Source organism: Vicia villosa, linkage group LG4 (genome assembly GCF_029867415.1).
Source record: "Vicia villosa cultivar HV-30 ecotype Madison, WI linkage group LG4, Vvil1.0, whole genome shotgun sequence".
In the NCBI taxonomy this organism is placed as follows: Eukaryota; Viridiplantae; Streptophyta; class Magnoliopsida; order Fabales; family Fabaceae; genus Vicia; species Vicia villosa.
This window is the reverse complement of record NC_081183.1, coordinates 90,015,721-90,028,122: the sequence shown is the minus strand read 5'-3', so window position 1 is coordinate 90,028,122 and position 12,402 is coordinate 90,015,721. Positions and strand designations below refer to the sequence as shown.

The window sequence follows — 12,402 nt, the reverse complement described above, 5'->3', positions numbered from 1 at the left end:
ATATTCTAATTAAAAAAGATGATTAATATTTTATTGAAAAAAATTAGTTATTTTGTTAATAAATAAATAATATTAAAAATATTCATTTCATTGATATAACTTCAAATAAAAAAAATTAAACAACAACAATGATTATGATAAAATAATAAAATTAAATGATTAATATTGGACGAAGCTAACAAACTGTAGTGAATAAATAAATGTAGGTCAAACGAAACAATTATTAATAGTGGTTGTTTGCATATAATAATCGGTTGTTTGCATATAATAATCGGTTGTTTGCATATAATAATCGTTGAAGCATCTTGGAATTTGAAGATTTTACGGTAAAAGAGGTGTGTAGGTTTCCCAAGAAGTTGTGGAGGCAGGTCATAATGAATTTGGTTTTATCAATACGTTAATGAATGGTTTGCAATAAATAAAATTATTAAAATAGGCTTTTTAGTAAAAGGTATAATAGGTTTTTTTTAGTAAAACTTATAATAGGTAATTATGGTACTACCTCTTAATGATTACTTTGAAAATAAATATACTATCTTAAAATTTAAGAAATTTTATATTATAGGCTTTTTATATATTTTACAACTAATATATTAGTTGACACAGTATATTTTTATTTGTAATTGAATTCGGGAAAAAATAAAATTTATGTAATTGAAATGAATATTATAATTAAAAAAATTATTTAATATTATATTAAATAATTATTTCTCTTAATTTTTTTACAAATAAGATGGTTATTTTATAATAAAGAGTAAGTTTTTAAAAAATGGACTCTCTCTTTTCATATATATTTTAGAATATTTTTTTTACAAATAAGATGGTTATTTCATAAATAGATTGTTTTATCATTTTTTTTAAAGATAAATTTTGTTTATTTAGGTCTCATTTACCATTACCCATAAATTTATTATGGGTATAATGAATTTATTACAATAAATATATTTATTATAATAAATATATTTACCATTACCCATATTAAAAGTAGACTAATATAATTTTATAATTAGTATTAAACAAAAACTATACTGACAAATGGAATAAAAAGATATGACACAAGAGAATCTCACTCTATTTAATACAAAATAAATATATCAGGCCCCATATCACATAGATAAATAATATTATGATAGTAGTTATTATAATAGTAGATGAATAATTTCTTAAAAAACAGTAACAATTGCAAATATTAAAAAAGACTGATTAATTATTATCACCTAAAACTACATATTCCCAATGATATTTTCTTAAAATTTTCTATAAATTGAATTTCGCCTTGTTGATACAACTAATAATTACCTACAATTACCTATAAAATGAATTATTATCACCTAAACTCAATCACAACTAATTAAAAAAGACGATTAATTATTATCACCTACAACTAATACCTACCTCTATTGAGTCCTTTGAAGGGCATGAATTGATTTATTATAGCAATCAATTAATAGATTTATTATAAATGCTCTCATTTTTTGTGAGTATCATAGGTTATTATAATAGTAAATGTCATAGTTAAAAATAAATATATTTTCTTTTCTTAAATAAATATTATAATTACAATTATAATTACAATTACTAAAAGTTCAGATTTTAATTTGCATATATATAGTATTAAGTTATTATGTCAAATTACAAACATTATTTTATAATTCATTAGTTATTATTATTATTGATGATGATCGATTTGATTATACCATCGTCTCAAAATTTTGTTGTATTGTAATTTAGAGAGTTGTGTTGAAAACATATTAACTTAAATATATTTAGTCTTCCTATCACAATATAGCCATAATAAATAAAAAATAAAATAAAGATAATAATAATTTGAAGGGTTGTGAATGTAAGAGAATGATTGCAAAATGGCGTTGGACTTGGTTTATGCACATGAAACGTGATGGTGAGCCGCCAAAAACGCATTGGAAGTGGAATAGTTCAACATTTTTTTTTACTAATATTTTTTTCACGTGAATAATAATTTTTTTTTCACGTGAATAACAAATGAGTGTATCAATTGTAATTGCTCTCATTAAATGTGATATTTCAAACATCTCAATTATCAATAGTTATTGTATTTTATTATTTTGATTATTTTAGTTTAATTATTTAAAACTACTAATGGGAAATATAATAATTAAAATTGAAAATAATTATCTATAATCAACTAAATACAACTTCTAGATAATAACAAATTCTACATGTTTTCACATAGACAAATTATACACTTCAAAATAAATAATAGTGAAAACTACTCAAGACAAAATTGAATTGAATAGTAAGAAATTAATCAATTGTATAAAAAAATAATTATTAATTAAAATTATTAAAGTATTATTAATTAATAAATTAATAAAGTAAATTAAAATTATTAAAGTATTATAGGTAATGCATATCCAATTATGAAAGTCAAAACTACATGCAGTTTCCATGAACTTATAGCATTATAGATGAAATTATTCTTACCAAGATCTTTTGGCTTAAGTGTTATATGTAGATTAAAGGATAACGCATGTGTGTTGGAAATTGTAAGCAATAGTTGTTTCATATGAATAGTAATAATAGTGCATGCAAAAGAAACGGCTGACACGTTTTTCCTAGGCTAGCCATACCATAGCATTACTGCATAGATCTCAATGTAATACCAAATCAACAAAATATCTTTAACCAACTTTGTAAGCAACATATCAATATAATTATTTAGAATGAATTGGAACTGCTGGAATTGGGAAAGAGAGGGAATTAACAGGAAATTAGGACTTTATTAAATTAGAAATGCAAAAAAACTTAAATAGTCCAATATTTTCAATACAAAAAATTATAAGATAAAAAAAGAGAAACAAAGATAGAATGACATAGTAGTGAAAATCATATATCTCACCAAAAAAATAAATAAACAATTAAATCATTCTACTTGTGTGTATATCAAACAGAGTAATGGAAAAAACAATTTGGAGTGATATAAACAAAAACCACAATGCTCCCCTCCTGATTCAAAAACTATTTTCTGTCAAAAAAAATAATCAAACCTTTAGCAAACACCACTATATAAAGTCAACCTCTTTCCTTAAAAAAAAACCATAACTTTTTTAAACAATGTCTACGGAGGAAAAACATACGGGTAACAATCAATTTTGAAAAATATAAGTAATTTGGGAAATCAAAAATCTTATAAAAAATGTTAATTTAAAATAAAATAATATATATGTATTGGAAACAATAAAGTAGAAATAAATCAAATTATTAATCGAAATCAAATAGCTTAAATAGGGTGATATTTCATACATATATTATTAAACTCACATTAATACTAATTCAAATTACTCCAGGAGTAACTTACTCCAAGATTCAACTCAATTTGAATTAAGAATATTATTGTTGCAGTAATTACATAATTGTGCAATATTAATTAATATTAATATATATTATTCACTTGAAATATATAATAGAAATAAATGTAATAATAATAATAGTAATAAAAATTCTTATATTAATATAAATAAAAATTCTATTTTTAAATTATTTAATTATGAAATTATATATGCAAAAATATATTATGCATCTATTTCCTTATAAATATTTAGTGCAAACTAAAATAAATCAAATAAAAATAAATTTGAGTTTTTCATTAAAAAAAATCGTGTTTTCGATACATCATAATTGTCTCATGTTATTGGTTGAAACAAATATTATATCAACTTTTAGTATAAATGTTACCATCTAAATTCACCTATTTAAAAAGCATATATTTCTTTTTAAATAATTTATTATTATCGTTTTTCATTTTATAAGTTATTTGTTTATTATTTTTGTATTTTATTAATATTTTAAAAAATCAAAAATGGTAATGATTACTAAAAAAATCATAATAATTAATAGTTTATAAAAAAAAAATATGCCAATTATGCTATTTAGAAAGACACGGCACTACTATCATCCCTTAAATATATGTATCAATTTTAAAAACTCCAAAATTAAATACTATTAATAATAATAATAATCCATTTACATTAGAAAATGCAAAGAATCTTGATATCAATAATTACAGTTAATTTTGAATTCTGAGGTAAGGAATCGCTTACCAATGTAAAATTGCAATATTTTTTTTGGAACTTGATAAATACTATCTATTATTTGTTTCGGAAAAAACATGTTAAAAAAAATATTGAAAATATTCCAAAATTTAAATCAATTTGAATTAAGAAAATTAATGTTGTGATAATTTCATAATCGCGCAATATTAATCACATGAAATTACATTTATATTACAAAAATAAACACCAAAAGTATAAGAATAAGCAATACTACATATTTTCACGAAACACCATTCTTTTATTTATTTATGTTTTTATGAAATCTCTATTAAAAATCACTTAAAATAATCAGAAATAATATCTTAATAAAAAAAGTATGAACTAATAACATGCTCTCATTTATGTGAAAACAAATAATTCCTCTTCTTTCAAAATCTTCCATCTTCCATTCCACCTGTATATTACTGTATATTAATACCTGTAAAAAAAACAATAATAAAAAATTGACATGTTAAAGGAGTGAAAATAATGAAGATCTTTTATAAAAAAGATTAGAAAATAAAACATACTATAATTAAATAAAATGTAATTATACAATAAGAAAATTAAATTAATAAAAAAAAAAGTAGCATTGGTGCCATTTTAGATTATATTGTGCCTGATTATATGCATTTAGATGGTTAAAGTACACTTCTTCTATCATTACACAGCAACATAGACAAAGTTTTTGCTTCTAATTTTTTATACCAAAAAGAATATCGGAAAAATGGTGTTTATTTGCTTTCTCTTACGCTAATTTATTTGTTTTTCCTCAAAAACTCCCAAAGCTTCCTTTCTCATCCCAAAATAACGCAATGCAAAAATAAATTTCTGCAAAATCAATGATTAAAGTACACTTCTTCTATCATTACACAGCAACATAGACAAAGTTTTTGCTTCTAATTTTTTATACCAAAAAGAATATCGGAAAAATGGTGTTTATTTGCTTTCTCTTACGCTAATTTATTTGTTTTTCCTCAAAAACTCCCAAAGCTTCCTTTCTCATCCCAAAATAACGCAATGCAAAAATAAATTTCTGCAAAATCAAAAACCAATCATCACGGTTACATTCTCCATTTTTTATGAAATAAAACCCAGAAATTTAAAGCTTGAATCAGTAATAAAAAAAATGAAAAGGGGAAAAACAGAAACCTTCATCGGCGACTTTAAACGGCGACAATGTTGGACCTGCGGATCTGGGCGGAAGGGATGTGCGACACCGTTGTAGACGGCGGCAGTTGATGTAGACTGAGCAACTTCTAAAAAATAAAATACCAAGAATTCATTATTATGAAAAATCAATAAAAAAAAAAGCAGATTATTGATAAAAAAAAAGCTAGAGATGAAAAAATAATGAGGTAAAGGAAGATGAAAAGAAACCCTCTGTTTGATATAAAAGAGAGTTAGATATATTTGATTAAGAGAATGAATTTAAAGATGGAGGAAAGGAATTGGAAAGGGTTTTGGTTCAAATTCGTGATATTTCAAATGCTTGGAATATTGGAAGGAACTGTTGAAGAGAATGATAGACAACTTTGTTGAAGAGAATAAATTTATAGATGGAGAGAAAGAATTTGAAGAGACTGTAATGGGTTGTAATTTAGGGTTTGCAGGTTGAAATCAAAAGTCATAATATATAGAGACCATTGACAGAAAGTTACAGTGTTTTTCAGAAACCAAAGTTAAAAAGCTTGGAAGAGGTTTTACTGTATTCAAGAAAGTTTTCCACAATTCCAATACAAAGCTGTCACGACAGTGTTAATGATGTAAAAGAAAATGGACAATTGAAAGGTTATTAAATGATGAAAAAATTTATTCATTAATGAAAATATTAAAGGAGATACAATTACCGCTATGTCCCCGAATATCCCCTTCAAATTGGTGATTATAGGGATATTGAAAGAATTTCATATGTCATGTACTTTATTATATTAAAAGTATATTATTATTATTATTATTATTATTATTATTATTATTTATGTGCTTTATTATTTTTTATCAACATCATTAAAAATATTAATATTGATAAAAATCTTAACAAATAATTTATAAAATGTTTATAGTAGCAAATTTTTTAATTGGAAATATCCATATTTCCAAAAAAAAAATGCACCTATTCTATAATGAAAGTGAAAGAAAAAAATGCATAGGCAAGAGACCAGTGTAGATTTGACTTGCAAGAGACAATGTAGATTTGACTTGCACAATGCATCACAATATACTATGACCTATTCTATAATTTATTATATATTATATTAAATGGTTTTTATAGTATGATATGATAAACTATTATATATAATATTTTAATCTGATATAATATTTTAAGTTACGATTTTAAGTTAAGAGGATACAATGCAATAATAAAATCTTATATATAATATTTTAACATGATATGATAACATCCAGTAAAATTTATATTTTCTTATTGAAAAACATATTTTAATCGTTACCAATTTAGACTTGTTTTATTATAATGATGATGACAATAATATTAATAATAATTATAATAATAATGATAAAAGACGTTAAATTAAAATAAATAATAGATTTTTTTTCAATCTCAATATTTTAAAAAATTACAAAAATAGTCATAATACTTCATAATTATAAAATTTAAAATATATATAACAAATTTCAGAAAAGAAGAGAGAACAACTAATAAAAATAAAAAGAAGTGAAAATAATGCTAAGAAAATGTCCATCTTATTTAACCTTTTTTCGTTTTCTTATCAGTAACCTGAAAAAATAAAACAAATGAAAAAGATGTTAAAAAGATTTAAAAAAAAAAAAAAAGTGGCATGAATATCAAAAATAGGAAAAAGAAGATCTATACTTTATGGAAGATTTCAAATTGATATATCGATTATGTAAATACAAAAGAAGTAATTATTATTCAGTCTAAATAAAGCATAAATAAAATATCAAGAACAAATAACAATCAATCTTAAAAATAGCAACAAAATTGCACATGAATTTTTTTAAAAATTTGAAGTTAGTACTTTTAGATAGATTATTATAATTACCAAATTGAGTATTAATGTGTATTTTCAGAAAATATAAATAATTTATTTTCATATTATTAGAATTAAAAATTAGTTGAAAAAATAGACGTTAGTAAATCCTTTATCTTTATATGCTAAATTTTTAGATTTAAAATCTTTAATAAATAAATCATTTATTTAATTTTAATCTAAAAATTGAGCTTCAAACTTTTATTTCCATGGTTTGAAAATCTACTTACTATAAATTCAAGGTTGTCATGATGACAACCTTTGGTAACAACCCTAAACCTAATGATGACGTGTCATCCTAATATAAAACTAATGCTGATGTGTCAACCTCATAGAATTTTCAATATTAATTAAAATTGTCATTATTTATAAACATTCTCACAATAACATTTTGAGGTTCTAACATTTTTAATATTCATTATTAATTGGGATATCTCTAAATTAAAAAATCTCTTATTTCCAAAAAATATATAGTCAACTAATAATCAATTATAATTAATAAATATTTTGTTTAAATAATTTATAATCAAGAAGAAATAAAATAAACAATAATAATAACAATAATAATAAACAAAAAGAATAATAATAATAAAGATAATGATATTTGTAACGCCCGGAAAAATATTTATTTTCTTAATTTAGACATTTGTGATGTTTTCTGAAATTTTTGCGTTTTGGGGCGTTTTAGTCGGTATTAGTTCGGGATAGCGGATCGATATTTAATCGGAGATTTTAACATTTTTAGTATTAGAAATATTAATGAGTTAATATTTAGCGTTTTGGGAATTTTCTGAGTAATTAAGTTTAGACCGGATATGTGAGACACTGAGTAATAAGTCGGTATATTAAAATAATCGGATTTTATTTTAATGAAGTTTTAGTGGAAGTATTATTTTTATATTAAGTGTGGAAATAATATTGGGCTTAATTAATGACTTCTTTAAATACTAAGGGGTATATTTCGTTAGACCCATTTATGTATTAAATGATTAATATAGTCTATTTTTTTAAAAATAGAAGTAGTGTTGTCTTTAAGAGAGAAGAAGAGAAAAACCGAGGAAAGAAGAGGAAAGAAAGAAAAGAGGGGTTAAGGTTTGAAGAGGAGACCCAAAGTGTTGCTCTAAAGTGTCATTCTTCTCCATTTTTTCCATTGAAACTTCTTAGAGCTACACTCAATCCAAGGTAAGGGGGGATTCTTTCTACCTAAATGGAAATTTGATGAATTTTATGTGGGTTTAGGGTATTAAATTTCTCTACTGTGTTGTCATATATATGTTGTGTTGTTATTCATGAAATTGATAAGAAATTATTCTGGAAATTATATTGTATATTGCGTTCGTGTATTATTTTAGGTGTGATATTGAGTAAATTGAATCTGTGATGTTATCCGTTGAATCTGGAAATTATATTGTATATTGGATATCCGTTGCTGTTCATATATTCTCAGCATGTTCATTGCTTGCTTACCACTACTTTATGAATATATATTATGTATATATATTGATATGTAGAAGAAACAAAATAGCACTTTAACTATATTATTTTGTTTACCAGCTAATTTCAATGTGAGTGGTGTTCCTTTAGTTCTCATTTCTATTCTCATATTGATTCCATGGTGTTCTATTATTTTGTTTTACTTTGCTATGTGCCTTAATAGTTTCTCGTTTCTATATTTTTTTAATTAAGAGACATAATGGATAATATAATAGAAATGAAACATGGTTATGAAAATGAAATTAAATTGAAACAGTAGGAAATAAATGGTGGAACATGTAGCACTAGTAGAACAAAAAAAATGCCCTTTTACATAGGATTCTAGAAGTGGACATAGAATAATTGAATTGAAATTAATATTTATGATAAATTTTTAGTAGCAAGATGCTGAAAAAGTTGGAAATTGTTCCGTTTGGTCGAATTAGCCGAATTAAGCGGTATAATTAGTTGTTCGGAATTTAATGAAAATTTATATGGTAATTAAGTTTAATTAGTAGATAAGTATGGTTAATTTATTTTGTTGAAAACAGGTTGGATAATAGTTAATATCATATTTAGTTAATTGAGATAATACTTAGGAGTTGGTTGTTTTATTCGATATATCGACGAATTACTATCCTTTATGTATTTGACTAAAATTTGTAGTTTTAAATTAAATACTTGTGTTGAGATGAATATTGTGATTATCATATTATCTTTTTTTTTTGTATTTGTTTTGTGGGTAGCCTTAAGGTTTGAATCCTAGTGAATTTTGATATTGTATATATGTTGCTATGAAGGTGATAATCTCGTTGCTAAGATTGTGTTGTGAGCCTTTGGCTAAAGTTGAACGGTGTGATTGTTGATATGTGACCGTTGTTGTATTATTGTTATTTCGTTGTCGAATCGTGGTCGTTGTATGTTGCCGCATAGCATAGCATAACATAAAGTTGAACGGTGTGATGTTGATATGTGACCGTGTTGAAGGCTTTGCCTTATGCCTCGGAATTACTGGCAATGTTCTAAGTTGGGAGTTTTACTCCAATGGTACCACATGCATATGCATAATTGAGTCGCATTCGAGTCGTTGTTAGTTGTTGTTGGTTCAAGTTGTTGTCTATGCATTGTGATGCTTATGTGTTGATTTGTTGAAGATGTCGATGTGTTGATATCAAGACTATTCTTTGATGATGATCTTTGTGTTGTTTATGTTGATGTTGTATGAAGCAGTGATTCATTTATATTCCTTACCTAATATATGATTTATCATAATCCTATTTATATAGTTTGATATCTCACCCTTTCTGTTTGAATGTTGCCTCCACGTGGGTAACGTGCAGGTAATCCAGATGAGTAGCTGTTTCCGCTTATAGTTGAGTTTTAGGTGTCATTGCTCTGATACGTAGCACTTGGGGGGAAATGAACACTTTCTTGACGTTGTTATTTGCTTATTGAACCTTATGATGTATTTGAGGATTTGTTTGTATTGTTTCTTTTTATGATTCAAAAGATGTTATGTCTTAATTGTTGAATCATTGTGAATCTGTTGCATGTTGAACCTTAGTTTGGGTTATGCTATGAATACTATGTTATTCAAAAGTTGAGATATATGTTATGAGTTTTGGTCACTCCAATCCTGATAGTGGTATGTATTAGTTTAAAAAGCATGACAGGTTTATGTTTATGTTGAATGTGTGACATCCTGATTCTGTTGAGAATTTTTATACTCTGATATTTTCCGCTTAAATGCTTGGGGTAGATTTGGGGTGTTACATTAGTGGTATCAGAGCAGGTCGGTCTTGTTCGGCCAAGTGTCGAGTCGTAGTGTAGTCTAACAATCGTGTATTGTTGTTTGTGCTAAATTGTTTTTGTGTTGTAGTGACGCTATGGCTGGGAGGAATGATGTTGCGATAGCTGCTGCTTTGGAAGCGATGGCTCAGGCTATGCAGAACCAACTGAATGCTGACGAGAATGCTGGATCTCGTAGTTTGGCGACTTTCCAAAGGGAGAATCCGCCGGTGTTCAAGGGTACGCATGACCCTGATGGTGCTCTTGATTGGTTAAAGGAGCTCGAGCGAATCTTCCGTGTTATGGATTGCACTCCTGCTCAGAAGGTCAGATATGGCACTCATATGCTGGCTAAGGAAGCTGATGATTGGTGGTTGAAGACTCTTGCTAGGTTGGGGTTTTCAGGTGAGGAAGTCACTTGGAATGTGTTCCGTAGGGAATTTCTGAGGAAGTACTATCCTGAAGATGTTCGGGGTAAGAAAGAGATAGAATTCCTAGAGTTGACACAAGGGAACAAGTCCGTGACCGAGTATGCTGCCAAGTTCACTGAGTTGATTAAGTTCTATCCTCACTTTGATGGCGAAGGTGCTGAATTTTCTAAGTGCATCAAGTTTCAGAATGGGTTACGCTCAGAGATCAAGAAGGATGTTGGGTACCAAAAGATCCGTTTGTTTTTTGATTTGGTTGACAGTTGTAGGATCTTTGAGGAGGATAGTAATGCTCATCACAAGATGGTTAGTGATAGAAGGGGCAAGAATCAACAAAGCCGTGGGAAACCGTATGATGCTGGTAAAGGGAAACAAAGAGTTACTCATGGTCAGAGGTCTAGTGGGGGAGATGCTCCTGCTAGGATTGTATGCTTCAAGTGTGGTCAACCTGGTCATAAGAGCAATGCTTGTACTGCTAATGCGAGGAAGTGTTTCAGATTTGGTAACATGGGACATGCAATGTCTGATTGTAAGCATAAGGACATGGTATGTTTCACGTGTGGCGAAGAGGGACACATTGGTAGCCAGTGTCCAAAGAAGAAGGCACAATCTAGTGGAAAGGTGTTTGCTTTAGCTGGGACTCCTACAGCTAGTGGAGACCGACTCATCAGAGGTATATGTTTCATTAATAGTACTCCTTTAATCACTATTATTGATACTAGTGCTACTCATTGTTTTATTGCTTCTGATTGTATTGAAAGATTGGGTCTTATGTTGTCTTCCATGAATGGAGAGATGGTTGTCGATCTTCCAGCTAAGGGATCGGTGACTACTTCTCTGATGTGTTCAGAGTGTCCGTTGTCGATCTTCGACAAAGACTTTGTTGTTGACTTGATTTGTTTGCCGTTGAGTGGATTAGATGTGATCTTGGGTATGAATTGGTTAGAGTATAACTATGTTCATATCAACTGTTTTAACAAGTCCTTGAGGTTTTCTTGTAACATCCGTAATTTTCCTTAATTTAATTTAATTGGGATTTAAATTATTTTATTGGAATTATTTGGCATTTCTCTAAAAATTATGGAAATTAATAGAGTTGGGCCGATGTAGTGTTAGTAAAAGGAGGGGTGTTAGTCATAAGGCCTTTTACTAAATTATATTATTTTTCATAAAAGAAGGAAAAGGAGGAAATTAGAGAAAGAACGTGAAAAGAGCAGAAGAGGAGAATAGAGGAAGAACGTGAAAGTGCAGAAGCAGAGAAAGAGGAAGAGTTCAAGAATTTGGCTAAGGTAAGGGGGGACTTATCTGATTATCATCTATTATCAGGTTAGGGGTTGATAATGCTGAATAGATGTAGAATTCGGGTCGATTGAGTCATATGAAAGGTTTAGGGATTGAGTCAAATTGTGTGATGTTTGCTCCTTATATTTGAATCCATGATATCTATGTTGTTATGGTCTCAATTGATGCGTGATTGATGTATTATGAGGTGTTTTTCGTGTTGTTTGAGCATTCTATTTCCCTAGGTTCGTACTGGTATGAATTGGGAGAGTTTGGAATGTGTAGAATGCTGTTTTCTGCAGGTTGGGGTTTATGAAATTACCGGTTCGCGCCGCGTGCATAGGGTTGGCG

General features: G+C 27.2%; 1 protein-coding gene across 1 annotated transcript; it reads left to right on the top strand.

Moving 5' to 3' along the window:
* The first annotated feature begins 10,485 nt into the window (after window positions 1-10,485).
* Window positions 10,486-11,557, top strand: LOC131597497 (uncharacterized). Its single transcript, XM_058870191.1, has 3 exons — window positions 10,486-11,165; window positions 11,268-11,443; window positions 11,532-11,557. Exons 1-3 carry the CDS (start codon window positions 10,486-10,488, stop codon window positions 11,555-11,557), a joined length of 882 nt encoding a protein of 293 aa, XP_058726174.1.
* Window positions 11,558-12,402: the final 845 nt, after the last annotated feature.

Bases quoted from the DNA above. Each gene is read 5' to 3' on its own strand.
- LOC131597497 (XM_058870191.1), top strand. From the start codon at position 10,486: ATGGCTCAGGCTATGCAGAACCAACTGAATGCTGACGAGAATGCTGGA. The intron at 11,166-11,267 runs GTCTAGTGGGGG...GAAGTGTTTCAG, and splicing joins AGAGTTACTCATGGTCAGAG to ATTTGGTAACATGGGACATG. The intron at 11,444-11,531 runs GTATATGTTTCA...TTGTATTGAAAG, and splicing joins TGGAGACCGACTCATCAGAG to ATTGGGTCTTATGTTGTCTT.